Source organism: Scyliorhinus torazame, chromosome 12, assembly GCF_047496885.1.
Source record: "Scyliorhinus torazame isolate Kashiwa2021f chromosome 12, sScyTor2.1, whole genome shotgun sequence".
Taxonomy (NCBI): Eukaryota; Metazoa; Chordata; class Chondrichthyes; order Carcharhiniformes; family Scyliorhinidae; genus Scyliorhinus; species Scyliorhinus torazame.
The window spans coordinates 6,664,846-6,684,812 of NC_092718.1; the positions used below are offsets into that span (position 1 = coordinate 6,664,846).

The following is a 19,967-nucleotide window of genomic DNA, read 5'->3' on the forward strand; positions in this document are numbered from 1 at the left end:
ACTCACGGTAGCTTTGCAGAAAGAGATAAGGGGGCTGAGTACATAGGCGATGGTTCCTATTTGCTGCACCGATGATTAAATCCCGGCTCTGTGTTCTGTGGTATTTGGGGACAGAAGCAAGCACCTTTAACGCCTCCTTCAAACCTATCTCAGCACAGCACCTTGAGCTACTTCCAATCATTTCCTTTTTTCCCCGACCTGGAATTTGACCCTCAGTTGTAGGAGATTTGTCACGTTAAATGTACCGTGCAATTGTTACTTTGCGAAGAAAATAAAGTTAGATCTTAATGGGCTCTCGCCTTGTCCTCAGTGAGAGGGGCGCGATTCTGAACAAGCAGCGCCCTCAGTGGTTTTCGGTGGGCAATTGAAGCAAATCATTCAATCCCCAAAATGCCCAGCGTGTCCATCGCACCCCCCTCCCAGGGAAAGAAAGGTTAGCAGTGGGGCCAGAATCCATCCCCAGGGTCACCCGAAAAATTAACCCTTTCCTTTGGCCCAGGTGCGCATTCCCACATGGACATGGTTCAGGCGCTGGCACTTTTACCCAGCCCCAATGCTCTGGGCAGAGAGAAACGAAGCAGGTTTCATTTCAAAGAAAATTAACCGTACACAAACCATAATGTGCGTGAGCTGGGGTCTCTCCACACACACACAGGCAGTGGTGTTGTGTTATCTGCCCCACAGATACACGCGAAGGAAGAGAGATGCACGTTGGGTAAATACAAGTAATTTCTCAAGAAAAGATTGTGTCTGTTCTTTGGATGGAAGGACTTCAGGAGAAATTAACACGGTTTAAATGTGATGCGAATTATGAGATGGCAATTTCTCAACACCAAGGTGTCTCCGAAGGTGGAAGGCCAGGACTGTCAGTGCTGGGAAATTGGTCCCTTTCCCATCAATGTTTACATCAAGGACAACGGAATCGGAGCAAATATCCATTTAATCCGATATTGCCGCTTTATCTTCAAGCAAACTGAACTTTATCTGTATTTATAACATTCTAGTGTGTTTTCTTGTAAGATTGAGCCTCAATCCTTCAATCTAAAAGTTGTCCTGGTTTAAATTGGATTGGATTTGTTTATTGTCACGTGTACCGAGGTACAGTGAAAAGTATTGTTCTGCGAGCAGTCCAGACAGATCATTCCGCAATGAAAACAAAAAACATAGGGCAAACATAAAATACACAATGTAAATACATAGACACAGGTATCAGGTGAATCATAGGGAGTGTAGTACTACTCAGTAGAGAAGGTGTATGAAGAGATCAGTTCAGTCCATAAGAGGGTCGTTTAGGAGTCTGGTAACAGCGGGGAAGAAGCTGTTTTTGAGTCTGTTCCTGCGTGTTCTCAAACTTCTGTATCTCCTGCCCGATGGAAGAAGTTGGAAGAGTGAGTAAGCCGGGTGGGAGGGGTCTTTGATTATGCTGTCCGCTTTCCCCAGGCAGCGGGAGGTATAGATGGAGTCAATGGATGGGAGGCAGGTTTGTGTGATGGACTGGGCTGTGTTCACTACTCTCTGTAGTTTCTTCCGGTCTTGGGCCGAGCAGTTACCACACCAGGCTGTGATGCAGCCCAATAGGATACTCTCTATGGTGCAAGTTGGTAAGAGTCAATGTGGACATGCCGAATTTCCTTAGTTTCCTGAGGAAGTATGGGCTCTGTTGTGCTTTCTTGGTCGTAGCGTCGACGTGGGTGGACCAGGACAGATTGTTGGTGATGTACACGCCTAGGAATTTGAAGCTGTCAACTGTCTCCACCTCGGCCTCATTGAGGCAGACAGGGAAGATGCAGAAGAAGCTGAAGGTGTGCAGTGAGTTAAAAGTGGTGGAATAATTTGGTCAAACACTGACCTGAACACTGAATGTAAATGAGGCCACTTAAGGGCGGCACTTCACATCACCGCCACCTAAGGGTGCCACTTCAGACCACCTTTGACATTGGGTGCAGTCTAACTGTAATTTACTGTTTGATTTGGGACTTGGTAAATTATAATATTCATCACATGGAAGGAAAGCAAATATTTCCTCTGCCCTCCTAACAAAAGATGGACACACCAGAATGGGGAGTCTGCATGGTCCAAACAGAGACACACAGGGCTTCTGTCTCAGAATGACCTGGGAATGTAGCGGGAGTATAAGAATAGCCTGTGGGGCATTGGCATCAGTACTGGGGCAGGAGGGACCTGTACCGTTGGGACGGTCTTCACCTGAACCATTCTGGGACCAGTGTTCTAGCGAATAGGATAAATTGGTTGGTCACAAGGACTTTAAACTAGCAAGTTGGGGGGAAGGGAAGGGTAAAGCTATGGACAGTATAATGATTAATGGAGATCAAGGCAGCATGTTACGTGACAGGTTATTATGTAGAGATATGGGTTCAAAGACAAGGAAAATTAGGAGAAAGGGTAAGAGGAAAAATAAATTGCGAAAAGTTACTGATCAAGGTGTTAGGATTCATAACAAAGACATATAAAACAGCATAAGTGTACTTTACCTGAATGCTCGTAGTATACAAAATAAGATAAATGAGTTGATGGCGCAAATCATCGTGAATGACTATGATTTAGTGGCCATTACTGAAACATGGTTAAAAGTTGGTCACGACTGGGAGTTAAATATCCAAGGGTATCCGACTATACGAAAGGATAGAATGGACGGTAAGGGCGGTGGTGTAGCTTTGTTGTTTAAGGATGGCATCCGGGCAATAGTAAGGGATGATATTGGTGCTATGGAGGACAAGGTTGAATCAATTTGGGTGGAAATCAGGAATAGTAAGGCGAAAAGGTCACTGATAGGAGTAGTCTATAGGCCAGCAAATAGTAACAGGATGGTAGGGCAGGCAATAAACAAAGAAATAACGGATGCATGTAGAAATGGTACAGCGGTTATCATGGGAGATTTTAATCTGCATATCGATTGGTTTAACCAGGTTGGTAAAGGCAGTCTTGAGGAGGAGTTTATAGAATGTGCCCAGGATAATTTCCTGGAACAGTATGTAATGGAACCTACAAGGGAACAAGCGGTCCTAGATCTGGTCCTGTGTAACGAGGCAGGATTGATTAATGATCATAGAATTTACAGTGCAGAAGGAGGCCATTCGACCCATCGAGTCTGCATCGGCTCCTGGAAAGAGCACCCTACCCAAGGTCAACTCCTCCACCCTATCCCCACAACCCAGCAACCCCACCCAACACTAAGGGCTGATCTCATAGTTCGGGAATCTCTTGGAAGGAGCGACCACAATATGGTGGAATTTAAAATACAGTTGGAGGATGACAAGGTAAAATCAAACACTAGTGTTTTGTGCTTAAACAAAGGCGATTACAATGGGATGAGAGAAGAACTAGCTAAGGTAGACTGGGAGCAAAGACTTCATGGTGAAGCAGTTGAGGAACTGTGGAGAACCTTCTGAGCGATCTTTCACAGTGTTCAGAAAAGGTTCAATAGATATAGTGTAGATTTATTTGTTCTCAAGGGCAGCACGGTAGCATTGTGGATAGCACAATTGCTTCACAGCTCCAGGGTCCCAGGTTCGATTCCGGCTTGGGTCACTGACTGTGCGGAGTCTGCACGCCCTCCCCGTGTCTGCGTGGGTTTCCTCCGGGTGCTCCGGTTTCCTCCCACAATCCAAAGATGTGCGGGTTAGGTGAATTGGCCAATGATACATTGCCCTTAATGTCCAAATTGCCCTTGGTGTTGGGTGAAGGTGTTGAGTTTGGGTAGGGTGCTCTTTCCAAGAGCCGGTGCAGGCAGGTTCCAAGGGCCGAATGGCCTCCTTCTGCACTGTAAATTCAATGATAATCTATGATTAATCTAAGACAAAGGTTCGGCACAACATCGTGGGCCGAAGGGCCTGTTCTGTGCTGTATTTTCTATGTTCTATGTATACCGACAAAAAAGAAAGACGGTAGAAAGGGGAAAAATCGACCGTGGATATCTAAGGAGGTGAGGGAGAGTATCAAATTGAAGGAAAAAACATACAAAGTGGCAAAAATTAGTGGGAGACTAGAGGACTGGGAAGTCTTTAGGGGACAACAGAAAGCTACTTAAAAAGCTATAAAGAAGAGTAAGGTAGACTATGAAAGTAAACTGGCTCAGAACATAAAAGCAGATAGTAAAAGCTTCTACAAATATATAAGACAAAAAAGAGTGGCTAAGGTAAATATTGATCCTTTGGAAGATGAGAAGGGTGATTTAATAATAGGAGACGGGGAAATGGCTGAGGAGCTGAACAGGTTTTTTGGGTCAGTCTTCACAGTGGAGGACACAAATAACATGCCAGTGACTGATGGAAATAAGGATATGATTGGTGAGGACCTTGAGATGATTGTAATCACTAAGGAGGCAGTATTGGGCAAGCTAATGGGGCTAAAGGTAGACAAGTCTCCTGGCCCTGATGGGATGCATCCCAGAGTGTTAAAAGAGATGGCTAGGGAAATTGTAAACGCACTAGTGATAATTTATCCAAATTCACTAGACTCTGGGGTGGTCCCAGAGGATTGGAAAGTAGCAAACGTGACACCACTGTTTAAAAAAGGAGGTCGGCAGAAAGCGGGTAATTATAGGCCGGTAAGCTTAACTTCGGCTGTAGGGAAAATGCTGGAATCTATCATTAAGGAGGAAATAGCGGGGCACCTGGAGGGAAATTGTCCCATTGGGCAGACGCAGTATGTGTTCACAAAGGGTAGGTCATGTCTGACTAATTTGGTAGAATTTTTTGAGGACGTTACCAGTGCAGTTTAGAAGGATGCGGGGGGCTCTTATTGAAACATATAAAATTCTGAAAGGAATAGATAGGATAGATGCGGGCAGGTTGTTTCCACTGGTCGGGGAAAGCAGAACTAGGGGGCATAGCCTCAAAATAAGGGGAAGTAGATTTAGGATGGAGTGTAGGAGGAACTTCTTCACCCAAAGGGTTGTGAATCTCTGGAATTCCTTGCCCAGTGAAGCAGTTGAGGCTCCTTCTTTAAACATTTTTAAGAAAAAGATAGATACCTTTCTAAAGAATAAAGGGATTCGGGGATATGGTGAACGGGCCGGAGAGTGGAACGGAGTCCACAAAGATCAGCCATGATCTCATTAAATGGCGGAGCAGGCTCGAGGGGCCAGATGGCCTACTCCTGTTCCTAGTTCTTATGTTCTAATGGACATTCCCTCTTTTTCTTGCACATTTTTGTCCACTTTCAAGCTCATGGTTTCTTTATAGCGATTTATGTATTTTCAGACCATTCCAATTACAAGTCTCCAATTTCTGTCTTGGGCTAACACTGGGCAGGATGCAAAAACCTACCACCTTTTCTACCTTCTGTGTTGCAAATGGAAACGGGATCAGCCTCTGCACAGTGGAAGTGATCAACACTGAGAGCCATGGCTAAGCAGAGTTGCTCAGACGTTTCCAAAAAGAGAATCTATGCAGCCATAGAAAGGTGGGGTAGGGGTTAAAATGCGGCGAGTTGCTGATTGTGCAGAGTGAAGCGGATGGGCTGAGCCTCAATTAGCATTGCGCATGCGCGCCGGGCCCTTGCCCCGCAGTGCGCGCCGGGCCCTTGCCCCGCATGCGCGCCGGGCCCTTGCCCCGCAGAGCGCGCCAGGCCCTTGCCCCGCAGAGCGCGCCAGGCCCTTGCCCCGCAGTGCGCGCCGGGCCCTTGCCCCGCAGTGCGCGCCGGGCCCTTGCCCCGCAGTGCGCGCCGGGCCCTTGCCCCGCAGTGCGCGCCGGGCCCTTGCCCCGCAGTGCACCGCTTTGCCCCGCAGTGCGCGCCGGACCCTTGCCCCGCAGTGCGCGCCGCGCCCTTGCCCCGCAGTGCGGCGTTTGTACTTCCGGGCCGCTCGTGGGGGCGGAAAATGGGCGGCAGGAAGGCGGGAGGTGCCCGTCCCAGTTGTTTACCGCGAAGCGCGGTCGTCTCCCAGGCCGCTGGCGGGCCATCGGCGCGGAAGGGCTGCCCCTCCGCCGGTATCTGGCCGGACGATGATAAAAACGGAGAAGGTGCTGCACCTGCGGAGCTGCAAAGGGAGATCGGTGCGGGTGGTGAGGGAGCATTACCTCAGGGAGCGGGTGCCCTGCCACAGCTCCCTCTGCCAGGCCGCCTGCCGCAACGGTGAGGGCCCGGGGCTGGGCCGGGCGGGACAGCTCCCTCTGCCAGGCCGCCTGCCGCAACGGTGAGGGCCCGGGGCTGGGCCGGGCGGGACAGCTCCCTCTGCCAGGCCGCCTGCCGCAACGGTGAGGGCCCGGGGCTCAGACAACCCCGGGAAAGGGGGACTGCCATCCCGGTGTCTGGATGGTCCACAGCGCCTCGCAGCCAATGTGTACACAGCAAGATCCCACAACGTGCTACTGCCCTACATCATCATCATCATCTGCTGCTTTTTAAAAAAATTCTCCAATTATGAGGCAATTTAGCGTGGCCAATCCACCTACCCTGCACATCTTTTTGGGTTGTGGGGGTGAAACCCACGCAGACACGGGGAGAATGTGCAAACTCCACACGGACAGTGACCCAGAGCCGGGATCGAACCCGGGACCTCGCTGCCAGGAGGCAGCAGTGCTAACCACTGCGCCACCGTGCTGCCCTCTTGACTAGATAATCTGTTTTCTTTTATTCATTCATGAGATGTGGGCCTGCAATTATCGTCAAGATCTGATTGTCCCTTTAACTGAGTGGCTTGTCGGGCCATACTCTGAGGGTATTTAAAAGTCTGGAGCCCCATGTAGACTGATTCGCAAACCAGATGGGTTTTTACGACAATGGTTTCATTAGACTTTTATTTCCAAATTTTTATTGAGTTCAAATTTCGCCATCTGTTGTGGCGAGGATTCGCATCAGGGATCCCAGACCATTCTGGGTCTCTGGATTACTAGACCAATGACAATACCACTACACATTGGACAGCATGATGGCCCACTGGTTAGCACTGATGCCTATGGAGCTGAGGACCTGGCTTCGATTCTGGGTCACTGTCTGTGTGGAGTTTGCACATTCTCCCTGTGTTTGCTTGGGGTTCACCCCCACAACCCAAAGATGAGCAGGTTAGGTGGATTGACCCTGCTAAATTGCCCCTTAATTGGGAAAAAAAAGAATTGGGTTAAGTGAGGGGCACATATTGGCTGTGATAACAGGACTCACTCCCTTGCTCTTATCCAAAATTGTGGTGGTGGGATAAGTTATGTCCACCTGAGATGGCAGTTTGGTTTAATATCTCATCTCAAAGATGACACCTCTTGACAGTGCAGCATTTCTTCAAGTACTGCACTGTAAGTATCAGCCTGAATTAAGTAGTCAATGTTTCCAGAGTGGGACTTGTACATATAACCTCCTGACTTTGAGGTGAGAAAATGCTACTCGTTCAGCCACAGCTGCACAGTAAGAATTTAATAGAATAATACTTCAACAATATTCATGATAGAACAGAATTTCTAATCTAGAAAGAATTTCCATTTGCACGTGTCTTTCATCTGCTTGGGAAATCCCAAAATGTAATATAATTGATGAATTTGTTTTGAAGTGCAGTGAAGCTCATTTTCACCCAGAAGTTTCTCTCCAGTGCAAATAAATGAATAACTGGATAACTTGCTTTTGATGGTGTCAGTTGAGGGAGGAATGTTGGCCAGGACATTGAGAGAATGTTCTTTCTAATAATAGCATGGGATCTTTTATAATTATCTGAACATGGAAATGCTAATTTAATATCTCCTCTGAAAATCCAGTGTTTTTTTTGCAACTAACATACTGTAAAGTAGTCTTTATTTTCTTTTCTGGTAGTTGCTTAATTCTATATTAACTTGAATGTTTCAGAAGGGAAATTGCTGGCAGAAAGTGCAACTCATTATGTGATACCTGATTGGAAAGTGGTACAAGATTACCTGGAGATACTTGAGTTTCCAGAATTGAGAGGCATTGTCTTCATGCAGACGGCGTGTCAGGCTGTCCAGCACCAGAAGGGACGCAGGTTAGTGTTTGTTATCTACTTGTGTAAGATTTGGTGGTTCTAAAGATTATGGAAAGCATGGGTCAATTATTGGATGGAATTATTGAATCACGGGTATGTGGAGTTGAGGTTACAGTCAGGAAGCTCGAAGGGTCGAGTGGCCTACAACTGATGCGTATGTAATAATAATCTTTAATCACCTTTATTGTCACAAGTGGTCTTATATTAACACTGCAATGAAGTTACTGTGAAAAGCCCCAGTCACCACATTCCGGCGCCTGTTCGGGTACACAGAGGGAGAATTCAGAATGTCCAATTCGCCTAACAGCACGTCCTTTGGGACTTGTGGGAGGAAACCGGAGCACCCGGAGGAAACCCACGCAGACACGGAGAGAATATGAAGACTCCGCACAGACAGTGACCCAAGCCAGGAATCGAACTTCGGACCCTGGCGTTGTGAAGCAACAGTGCTAACCATTGTGCTACCATGCTGTATGTGATTTGCATCTCAGCGTGATGGAACAATGCAGCTTGTTGTCCTCAATTTTTTAATTCATTTGCATTGAACAACAATAATATACCTTAGGTAGCACTATGAATGTAGAAAAAAACCTTTGAATGCACTTTGCAGAAGAAAAATTGGTGAAAAGGAAAGATTAGGAAGGGTGACCAAAGGCTTGGTCAGATAAATGGGTCTTAAAAGAGCTGCGAGGGGTCGAGAGACAGAGGATTTATGCAGAAAGTTTCAGTGTGCGGCCTAGGTGCCTGTAACACAGCTGGCAATGGCAGGGAGATGGAAGTGGGAAAGAGAACAGTTCGGATGGGGGTCAGGGGTGGGGTTAGAGGGCTAGAGGAGATTACAGAAACAGGAAGGGTTAACTTGATGGAGCAATTTGAACAGCAAGGTGAGAGTGTTAAATTATGAGTTAAGGCAGGGGATTCAGGGGCAGAAGTTAATGTAGATCAGCAAAAAATGGGTACATAGAACATAGAAAATACAGCACAGAACAGGCCCTTCGGCCCACGATGTTGTGCCGAACCTTTGTCCTAGATTAATCATAGATTATCATTGAATTGACAGTGCAGAAGGAGGCCATTCAGCCCTTTGAGTCTGCACCGGCTCCTGGAAAGAGCACCCTACCCAAACTCAACACCTCCACCCAACACCGAGGGCAATTTTGGACATTAAGGGCAATTTATCATTGGCCAATTCACCTAACCTGCACATCTTTGGACTGTGGGAGGAAACCCACGCAGACACGGGGAGGACGTGCAGACTCCGCACAGACAGTGACCCAAGCCGGAATCGAACCTGGGACCCTGGAGCTGTGAAGCAATTGTGCTATCCACAATGCTACCGTGCTGCCCTTAAGAACAAATAAATCTACACTATATCATTTTACCGTAATCCATGTACCTATCCAATAGCTGCTTGAAGGTCCCTAATGTTTCCGACTCAACTACTTCCACAGGCAGTGCATTCCATGCCCCCACTACTCTCTGGGTAAAGAACCTACCTCTGATATCCCTCCTAGTACTACGACTAAGCGAGACGGTGTGGGATAGGGTATGCGCTGCTGAGTTTTTCATGAGCTGGGTTTATGGAGAATGCAAGGCCAACCACGAGAGCAATGGCGAAGCATGGATGACGATTTCAGCAACTGGGAGGCTGAGGGTGGGGTAGAGACTAACAATGTTACAGAAGGGGCCATATGCACCAGAAATATGGTAAAACAGTCTGGTTCAGCCCAAGACAAGAAGTAGGAGGGCACATGGCCCGAGACCACCCCTTTGTTACTCAGCGTAGCATGCTGCTCACTGAGCCACGCTTGATGTAGAAAATATTCTGGTTTATTAAAGCCTAAATATATGACAAGCAGCACAGGCAGTGAGAGATGGTGGAGAGGTAGAGCTGCATGTGATCAACATATTTGTGGAAGCTGCTACCTTGCTTTTGGTTGGTGTCATGGGGGGGGGTCATGTAGACTAGGAAGAGAGGTGGATAATTGGGGAACTCCTGAGCCGACTGATATCAAAAGAGAAGCCTCTGATAAAGATACTCTGGTTATCATCAGATAGGACAATTTAACTATACATCCATCTTTACCTTCTGTTCTATTTTCTTAAATATAGTCATTTGGCAGTACAGAACTTAGAGAAAAAAAGAGACACTGTTTAATCTCAATGTTTTGCACATATCAGGACAGACCTCAAGATTTTAAAAAAATATTTTTTTTAAATTAAAGTTTTGCAAAGTTTTTTATAATAAATAGTAATCCTAACACAGCAAAATAGAGTGAACATTAACATTGTGCAAAAAGAGAATATACAATAGCAATTGACAAGACGTGACCCCACGCGCTTCAGTCTTCCCACACCCTCCCAACGGAGCACTCACCATTCCCACACCCGCCCAACGGAGCACTCACCCCCACTCCCCTACAGGTCGCTGCTGCTGATGTTTTAATTTTCCCTGAGAAGCCATCGGACGGTATTATGCCCCCGCTCAACAGCAGCAGCTCTGTACACTTGGCAAAATTATTTACACACATAAGTAGGCATCTGTTCATGGTGTTGTCGTCCCTTGCTTCTCCCAGACGGAGTTCGCTGCCGTTGTCGTCTCGTTCCGCTTCTGCGGTTCCCTGTTTTCTCTGTTCCTGTGGACGTTAAGTTTGTTAGCGTTTCCCTTCCTCCCCCCTCCCCCTCCCTGACTCGCCTTTCCTTCCTCTTAGATTTAGCTGTCGTCGTCTATCTTTCCTCTCATGCTTTGGCTACTCTCCCCTGTTTCTTGGCTACCTGGCTATTTTTCTGCTTGTTTGTTGGCCACAAACAGGTCTCGGAACAATTGGATCAAAGCATTGCCATGGGGAATGAACCAGGGAATGGCTGTCCCCAAGCTTTTATTTAATTGCGTTGCGTGGACATGCTCCCTCTGTCAACCTAGCATTCAATCAGCCTTGTAAGCAGTCGTGAGAGTCCTTTTTTTGCAGTCTTTCTCAAGTTCAAAGCTGTGTTCTGGATGTAACATGAGTGACTGTGACTAGTATTGTGTTAAAACGACAATTATAATGAATAATGCTTATAAAAATGATAATATAACAAATATAATAAAGCAAATATAAGAATGATAATATATGAGAAGGAAGAAAGATAGCTTAATTAAAATGAGAAAGTACTTTAACTTAAGCAAGGAGTCAGGAGGGCTAGAAGGGGTCACGAAAAGTCATTGGCAAATAGGGTTAAGGAAAATCCCAAGGCTTTTTACATGTACATAAAAAGCGAGAGGGTAGCTAGGGAAAGGGTTGGCCCACTGAAGGATAGGCAAGGGAATCTTATGTGTGGAGCCAGAGGAAATGGGTGAGGTACTAAATGAATACTGTGCATCAGTATTCACCAAAGAGAAGGAATTGGTGGATGTTGAGTCTGGAGAGGGGTGTGTAGATAGCCTGGGTCACATTGAGATCCAAAAAGATGAGGTGTTGGGCGTCTTGAAAAATATTGAGGTAGATAAGTCCCCAGGGCCTGATGGGATCTACCCCAGAATACTGAAGGAGGCTAGAGAGAAAATTGCTGAGGCCTTGACAGAAATCTTTGGATCTTCACTGTCTTCAGGTGATGTCCCGGAGGACTGGAGAATAGCCAATGTTGTTCCTCTGTTTAAGAAGGGTAGCAAGGATAATCCAGGGAACTACAGGCCGGTGAGCCTTACGTCAGTGGTAGGGAAATTACTGGAGAGAATTCTTCGAGACAGGATCTACTCCCATTTGGAAGCAAGTGGTCGTATTAGCGAGAGGCAGCACAGTTTTGTGAAGGAGAGGTTGTGTCTCACTAACTTGATAGAGTTTTTCGAGGAGGTCACAAAGTTGATTGATGCAGGTAGGGCAGTGGATGTTGTCTATATGGACTTCAGTAAGGCCTTTGACAAGGTCCCTCATGGTAGACTAGTACAAAACGTGAAGTCACATGGGATCAGGGGTGAGCTGGCAAGGTGGATACAGAACTGGCTAGGTCATAGAAGCCAGAGAGTAGCAATGGAAGGATGCTTTTCTAATTGGAGGGCTGTGACTAGTGGTGTTCCGCAGGGATCAGTGCTGGGACCTTTGCTGTTTGTAGTATATATAAATGATTTGGAGGAAAATGTAACTGGTCTGATTAGTAAGTTTGCAGACGACACAAAGGTTGGTGGAATTGCAGATAGCGATGAGGACTGTCAGAGGATACAGCAGGATTGAGATTGTTTGGAGACTTGTGCGGAGAGATGGCAGATGGAGTTTAATCCGGACAAATGTGAGGTAATGCATTTTGGAAGGTCTAATACAGGTAGGGAATATACAGTGAATGGTAGAACCCTCAAGAGTATTGAAAGTCAGAGAGATCTAGGTGTACAGGTCCACAGGTCACTGAAAGGGGCAACACAGGTGGAGAAGGTAGTCAAGAAGGCATACGGCATGCTTGCCTTCATTGGCCGGGGCATTGATTATAAGAATTGGCAAGTCATGTTGCAGCAGTATAGAATCATAGAATTTACAGAGCAGAAGGAGGCCATTCGGCCCATCGAGTCTGCACCGGCCCTTACAAAGGGCACCCCCCTCAAGCCCACGTATCTACCCTATCCCCGTAACCCAGCAACCCCCACTTAACCTTTTTGGACACTAAGGGCAATTTAGCATGGCCAATCCACCTAACCCGCACATCTTTGGACTGTGGGAGGAAACCGGAGCACCCGGAGGAAACCCACGCACACACGGGGAGAACATGGAGACTCCACACAGACAGTGACCTAGCCGGGGATCGAACATGGGACCCTGGAGCTGTGAAGCAATTGTGCTAACCACTATACTACCGTGCTGCCCGTATAGAACCTTAGTTAGGCCACACTTGGAGTATAGTGTTTAATTCTGGTCGCCACACTACCAGAAGGATGTGGAGGCTTTAGAGAGGGTGCAGAAGAGATTTACCAGAATGTTGCCTGCTATGGAGGGCATTAGCTTTGAGGAGCGGTTGAATAAACGCGGTTTGTTCTCACTGGAACGACGGAGGTTGAGGGGCGGCCTGATAGAGGTCTACAAAATTATGAGGGGCATAGACAGAGTGGATAGTCAGAGGCTTTTCCCCAGGGTAGAGGGGTCAATTACTAGGGGGCATAGGTTTAAGGTGCGAGGGGCATGGTTTAGAGTAGATGTGCGAGGCAAGTTTTTTACGCAGAGGGTAGAGGGTGCCTGGAACTCGCTGCCGGAGGAGGTGGTGGAAGCAGGGACGATAGTGACATTTAAGGGGCATCTTGACAAATACATGAATCGGAAGGGAATAGAAGGATACGGACCCAGGAAGCGTGGAAGATTGTAGTTTAGTCGGGCAGCATGGTCGGCACGGGCTTGAAGGGCCGAAGGTCCTGTTCCTGTGCTGTACATTTTTTTTGAGAAGAAGGTTAAGAGGAGACTTAATAGAGGCATACAAAATGATCAGGGGGTTCGATAGGGTGGACAGCGGATGGAAATGGCTAGCACGAGGGGACATAGCTTTAAACTGAGGGGTAATAGATATAGGACAGAGGTCAGAGGTAGGTTCTTTACGCAAAGAGTGGTGAGGCCGTGGAATGCCCTACCTGCAACAGTAGTGAACTCGCCAACATTGAGGGCATTTAAAAGTTTATTGGATAAGCATATGGATGATAATGGTATAGTGTAGGTTAGATGGCTTTTGTTTCGGTGCAACATCGTGGGCCGAAGGGCCTGTACTGCGCTGTATCGTTCTATGTTCTAAGACAGTCAGATGTTTGTTTAAGCACAAACAATAACCTCCAATTTGGCCTGTTCCACCATAGCTTCCCCAAAATTGGTACACATGTTACCGTCTCTGCGGTATATACTTTACTAAGTCGCTGAGTAACCCCAATGGGTGGGCACTATGGTCAGTCATTCCGTTTCTGCCCCTTCCTCACGTCATCCGTGGATGACCTTTCCACCTTGTGTGTAGCATGTGCCTAAAGAACAATGGCTCCTTATTCGGATTCTTGGTTCTGTTCCAGTCTCTTGAAGCCTGCTGTGCAGTTTTTCCCAAAACAAATCTCAGTTCTTCACACGGTGCAGGAACCTCAACGTTATAAGCAAATTGTAGAGTTTTCAACTTGTTTATGTAGCTCTTGATGGTGTTTTCTCATCTGCCATCAATCAGGTGTTATGTCCATCAATTAAACTTCATCTTCTGATACTTCAAGTGACTACACCAGATAATATCACTCGGCGACTTGGTCTGTAACCCAAGGGTTACAGAATGGCATAACAGTACTTCTAATGAACCAAAAAATTATTATGTTCCAACTTGATGAGGTGAAAAACAAATACTTAACCGAAACAACAAGATCGAGAAAAACAGGTCACTACTGATCATTATTAATCAGTCAAAGCACAATCCTGGCTGGGTTAAGATTAGTGTCTAACAGAGCGGCGCGGTGGTTGGTACAGCTGCCTCACGGCGCCGAGGACCCGGGTTTGATCCCGGCCGCTGTCCGTGTGGAGTTTGCACATTCTCCCCGTGTCTCACCCCCACAACCCAATGATGTGCAGGGTAGGTGGATTGGCCATGCTAAATTCCCCTTAATTGGAAAAAATTAAACATTTAAAAGAAAAAGATCAGTGTCTAACAAGTGAGAAAATATTTAAAAAAGCAGAGCAGAAAAAAATACAAAATTGCAACAATTAGTGGCTTTAGGCCTACAGCCTTCTCAAGAAAGTATAATAAACTATTTTTTATCCTCTGCATCAATATCATTAAGTGTCAGACATCTTGATATGGTTTGGAAACTTTTTTGATTTATCGAGCTGTACTGTAAACCCATAAAAGAACACTTCCACATAGATTACACAGTATCCTTTGAGCCAGAAGGGAACAATGTTACAGTGACAGCTGGCTGAGTGTTCATGCTGCAATATGAACTGATTTTGTTTTCATTTATATACTCGTGACCTTCTAAGATTTTATAATTTTGAAATCTCAAATGCAGCATGATTGAGATTTGTGAAATGTTCTTTCTATGCTTTGCCTTGCTCTGTGTTATTAGTTTTTATCATTTTTCCTCTTTCTCCCTATTGGTCCATAATGTGTTTTTAGCAATGTAATTGCCTCTTACTCTCTGTCCCTCCCTGTCTCTCTCTTCTAACCACAATTAACTGTTGACTATTTAGTTTATAACAGTGGTAGACTTGATGTCCAATCCATAAATGATTTCATCATCTCCTGTGGGTCGCCTCAATACTAAAAAGTCTGGTGCAGGATCAGCGTGGCTGTCCACAGAACGTGCAGTTTATGTTATCTTTGTTGGTGCTTTTGGAGAACCTCTTCAGGACTTCCTGTAATTTAAATCACAGGATAGGAATGAGGAACGCCATTCAACACCATGTTAAACTGAATTGCTTAATCCGGGCTGTTGCCATTAGACTTTATGTCTACCCCTCCTGGAGCATTGTGGCTGCAATAAATGCAACTGCAAGATCCACTGCACAAATTCACCGAGGATGCGTTTACTGTACCTCCTTCCTAGTGACCTGTACTACTGAGAAGGACAATAGCAGCAATGTCAGGAAATATCATCACCTCCAAATTCCTCTCCATGTTGTATTCTGAGTTGGACTTGTAGTGATGTTCCTTCATCGTTCCTGGGTCAATACCCTCAAATTCCTGGCCTAATAATATTATGGGACACCGTTTGCAGAAACCCTGTAGTGGTTCATAAAATCCCACCATTATCTTAGCATGGTAACGAGGGATGGAAAGTAAACCCAGATTAATGCAGCCAGATCAGCATTGCCGACTTTGCAAGAACAAATCAAAAATTCTTGGGGTTTTTACCGTCATCACTCTTCTTGGAGCCAGTATATGGTTGGTCTGGTTATGTTTCTAGTCAGTGCTAACTCCACAGGATGTTGTTGGTGTAGGATTCAGCAGTGGTGATGGGGTTGAATGTCATGGGCAGTTAGTTAAATTCTCTCAAGTTGCTGGTAGTCATTCCCTGCCACATGTACGGTATCAATATTACTTGCCACTTATCAGCCCAACTCTGAATTTTATCCAGGTCTTGCTACATGCGGATAGTGGTTGCTTCAGTAAGTGAGAAGTTGTGAATGGCACTGATACCATGCAATCATTGAATATCCCCACTTCTGACCTTGTGCTAAGAGAAGATTATTGATGAAGCAGCTGAAGATGGTTGGGCCAAGGATACAACCCTGCGGAACTCCTGTAGTGATGTCCCGGTTCTGACATAATTGGCCTCCAACCACCACAATTATTTTCTTTGTGCTAGATATATTTCCAACCAGTGGAGAGTTTGCCCCCTGGTTCCCAGTGCTTGAGTCCCTTTATGCCATACTTGGTCAGATGCTGCTTTGATGTCAAGGGCAGTCACTTACACCTCCCTTCTGGAATTCAGCTCTTTTGCCTATGTCTGGAGCTTAGAGGCACTGGTAGAACTAGAACCAGACTGAACATCAATGCGCAGTTTATTGCTGAGTAAGTGCCGCTGAGTAAACACTGTCAACGACACTTTTCATCACTTACCTGATCATTTAGAGTAGACCTGAAATTTGAGGACAGAAAATCTGGCAATTTTTCACATTGTCAGGTAGATACCAGTGTTGTTGCTGCACTGGAACAGCTTGGCTAGACGTGCGTCTAGATCTGGAGTAGAAGTCTTCGATAGTACAGCCGAGGTATTGTCGGGCCCCATTGCAGTTGCAGAATCCAGTGCCTTCAGCCGCTTGTGATATTGTGTGGAGTGAATCGAATTGGCCGAAGACTGGCATATGTGATGCTGGGGACTTTTGGAAGAATCCATGATGGATCATCCACTCTGATTTCTGGCTGAAGGAGGTTTGCAAATGCTTCAGTCTTGCCTTTTGCACTTATTTATTCGGCTCAGTCACCATTGAGGATGGAGCTATTTGTGGAATCCACACCTCTGGTTAGTTGTTTAATTGTCCACGGCCACTGATGACTGGATGCAGAAGATGTGGAGATGCCGACGTTGGACTGGGGTGAGCACAGTAAGAAGTCTTACAACACCAGGTTGAAGTCCATTAGGTTTGTTTCAAACACTAGCTTTCGGAGCGCTGCTCCTTCCTCAGGTGAATGAAGAGGTAGATTCCAGAAACATATATATAGACAAATTCAAAGATGCAAGACAATGCTTTGAATGCGAACATTTGCAGGTAATTAAGTCTTTACAGATCCAGAGAGAGGGGTAACCCCAGGTTAAAGAGGTGTGAATTGTCTCAAGCCAGGACAGTTGGTAGGATTTCACAAGCCCAGGCCAGATGGTGGGGGGTGAATGTAATGCGACCTGAATCCAAGGTCCCGGTTGAGGCCATACTCATGTGTGCGGAACTTGGCTATAAGTTTCTGTTTGGCGATTCTGCGTTGTCGCTTGTCCTGAAGGCCGCCTTGGAGAACGCTTACCCGGAGATCAGAGGCTGAATGCCCGCGACTGCTGAAGTGTTCCCTGACTGGAAGGGAACATTCCTGCCTGTGATTGACGTGTGTTGTAAGACTTCTTACTGGATGCAGAAGGACTGCAGAGCTTTGATCTTATCCTGTGGTCGTGGGATCACTTTACTCTTATTGCATGCTGCTTCTCCTGTCTGGCATGCACATGTAGCTTCAGGTTGACATCTCATTGTCAGGTATGCCAAGGTAAGCTCCCAGCGTGCTGTCCTGCACTGTTCATTGAAGCAGGATACATCCCCTGTCTTGATAATAGTGGTAGAATGAGGCTTCTGCTGGGCCATGAGATCACAGATCATGGTTGAGTGCAATTCTGCTGCAGGTGATGATCCACAGCAGTTCATGAATGCCCAGTTTTGAGCTGCTGGATGTGTTTGAACATATCCTATTTAGCATGCTAATAGTGTCCACAACATGATGGAGGGTGTCCTAGTTTCTATAAGGATTGCGGTAAATTCCTGCCAATACTGATGGACATAAGAAACTGCAGCATTTAGATGAGTGAGGACAACTTTAAAAAAAATTTTTTTTTTTAAGAGTACCCAATTTTTTTTTCAATTAAGGGCAAATTAGCGCAGCCGTGAGACCCACACACACACACGGGGAGAATGTGCAAACTCCATGCGGACAGTGACCCGGGGCTGGGATCGAACCTGGGTCCTCAGCAGAGTGAGGGCAAAGAGGGTTTTTCCCTCTTGGTTCTTTTACCACCTGTCGCTCAGTCTGACAAATGTGCCCTTCGGGAAGTAGCCAGTCTGCTCCCCTCTTTTGTACTTTATTTAACTCATTCTGTAATTTCTGAGTTGTCTTTCAAGTTCACTGTGCTGGTGAAGGTGTTATTAACTGCAAATTTAATTCCATTTGGCATCAAATTGAATAGTGGTCTCAACCCCAAGTTTTGGGGAATCTTTCAACTTTTCGAACTCCCCCTCTCACCCACCACTAACGAGCAATTTGGTTAGTGGATTGGCCATGCAGTGTCCAACGGTTAGATGTGGTTACAGGGATGATTCGGGGGAGTGAGCTTCGGTAGGGTGAAAGTTGGTGCAGATTTGATGGGCCAAATGGCCTCCTTCAGCACTATGAATTCTATGATAATAGTTGCTTCTCGCTACAGAATTTGCATGTTGAACCTTTTCATTATCCACTTGGATATCGCTTCCTCAAGAGGTTGGTGAGGGAGCCTATTACCCTTTTTGCATCTGTGTTGGCTACTTGAAATACACAAGATAATGATGGCCCCAGTTGAGAAACCATTGCATTGTAACCCTTATTTTGTGGAGACCCAAAATTTGTCCTGTTCAAATCAAGCATTTAAACACCAGAATGTAACTGTGTCCTGTTTATTACTTCACTGCCAGTTGCTCTTAGCTAAGTAACCTTGGGAGCCAAGCTTGGCTTCTGTTAAATTTCTAAATTTAACATTTTGTCCAGGTCTTGGTGCCATATGTGAACAGGGAAATCTAGGTCACATTTTTCAAAGCAACTCAGTACCCCACCACATTACATTGTTCCCTAATATGCTGCAAAGATGTTCAGTCTTTTTCAAAATTCTTCTAGTTGTGTAAATCTTTGGTGTACTGCCCTAACTTGTCTAGTTTGACATTCTGTTCCTCTCACTACTGTTCTGTAAAGTACAGTGGAAAAAATTGTATTTTAAAGGTGGAAAAACAAGTTGTTGGCTAAGTGAACAGTATTCTATGAGCCTGCTTGCATGTGACCAGGCAGTCTTATTAAGTGATCTCTAAATTGACGACTGATGTTTTAAAAGTTCCTGTTCCTGTTTGTTGCATGGGGGAATAGTATATTGTTAAGCAGAATTGGAATTACAAGATTGAGAAAATATAATACCTACAACTGAAGTTTAAAAAATATCTGGAAAATATATATAGTCAAACAAAATGTGTTGATTTTGGATTTTTTAAAAATAAACCAGTGTTGGTTGTATTTTTCATTTTCAAGAAGCAATATTGTACTAAAGTCATCAAATGATTAAATTTGCAATCAGTTAAATGAACTTCCTTCTGACATTTGGAAAAGTTTCCCTCGAGGATTGAGCGTCTGTTAAAAGCCTTGGGCTATTTTAATCAAAGATCGTCAATTTAACAGATTGCTGTTAATTTTGTCCCTGTTGTTAGTTTAATTCCCTCTGTGTGCAGTATGGATAGCTGTACCTGCTGTTGCCAGTTAGCTTCTGTGGTATTTTGACTGCAGTCTTTAAGGACTTTAAAGGTCCTCTCCTGTCCCAAATTATTTATTTTATAATCGAGAAGTTTGACCTTTACTGAAATATGTAGGGCCTTTAATGCAGTGAAATATCCTATAGTACTTGGAAATAACAGAATTGGAGAACTTTTCATTGGTATAGAATTCTGGACTGTTCTAACTGGTTCTGTAAGGACAGAGCCTTATCTACCAAATCAGCAAATGTTAAAGGTCAGAGAGGAACATTTTGTGTGAGCAATCTATCTGTTAAGGGGCTTATATCTAAAATCCATTTCCCCTTTAATGGAAATTGATTGACGTATCTAGTTTGAAGCTACCAATT

At 45.5% G+C, this 19,967-nt stretch overlaps 1 protein-coding gene across 6 annotated transcripts in view; it reads left to right on the forward strand.

Annotated features, from left to right (window-relative positions):
- The first annotated feature begins 5,837 nt into the window (after positions 1–5,837).
- The window catches only part of dis3l (DIS3 like exosome 3'-5' exoribonuclease), a 66,117-nt gene continuing 51,987 nt past the window's right edge, over positions 5,838–19,967 (forward strand). The window contains exons 1-2 of one of the 6 annotated variants that reach the window (XM_072470339.1): positions 5,838–5,981; positions 7,789–7,942. In XM_072470339.1, the coding sequence (XP_072326440.1) occupies positions 5,840–5,981; positions 7,789–7,942 (296 nt within the window). In that variant the 5' untranslated portion in view covers positions 5,838–5,839. Of the gene's footprint in view, positions 6,216–7,228; positions 7,248–7,300; positions 7,321–7,788; positions 7,943–19,967 lie in introns of those variants that run through there. The other 5 variants (XM_072470340.1, XM_072470341.1, XM_072470343.1 and 2 more) reach the window with 5 other exon arrangements.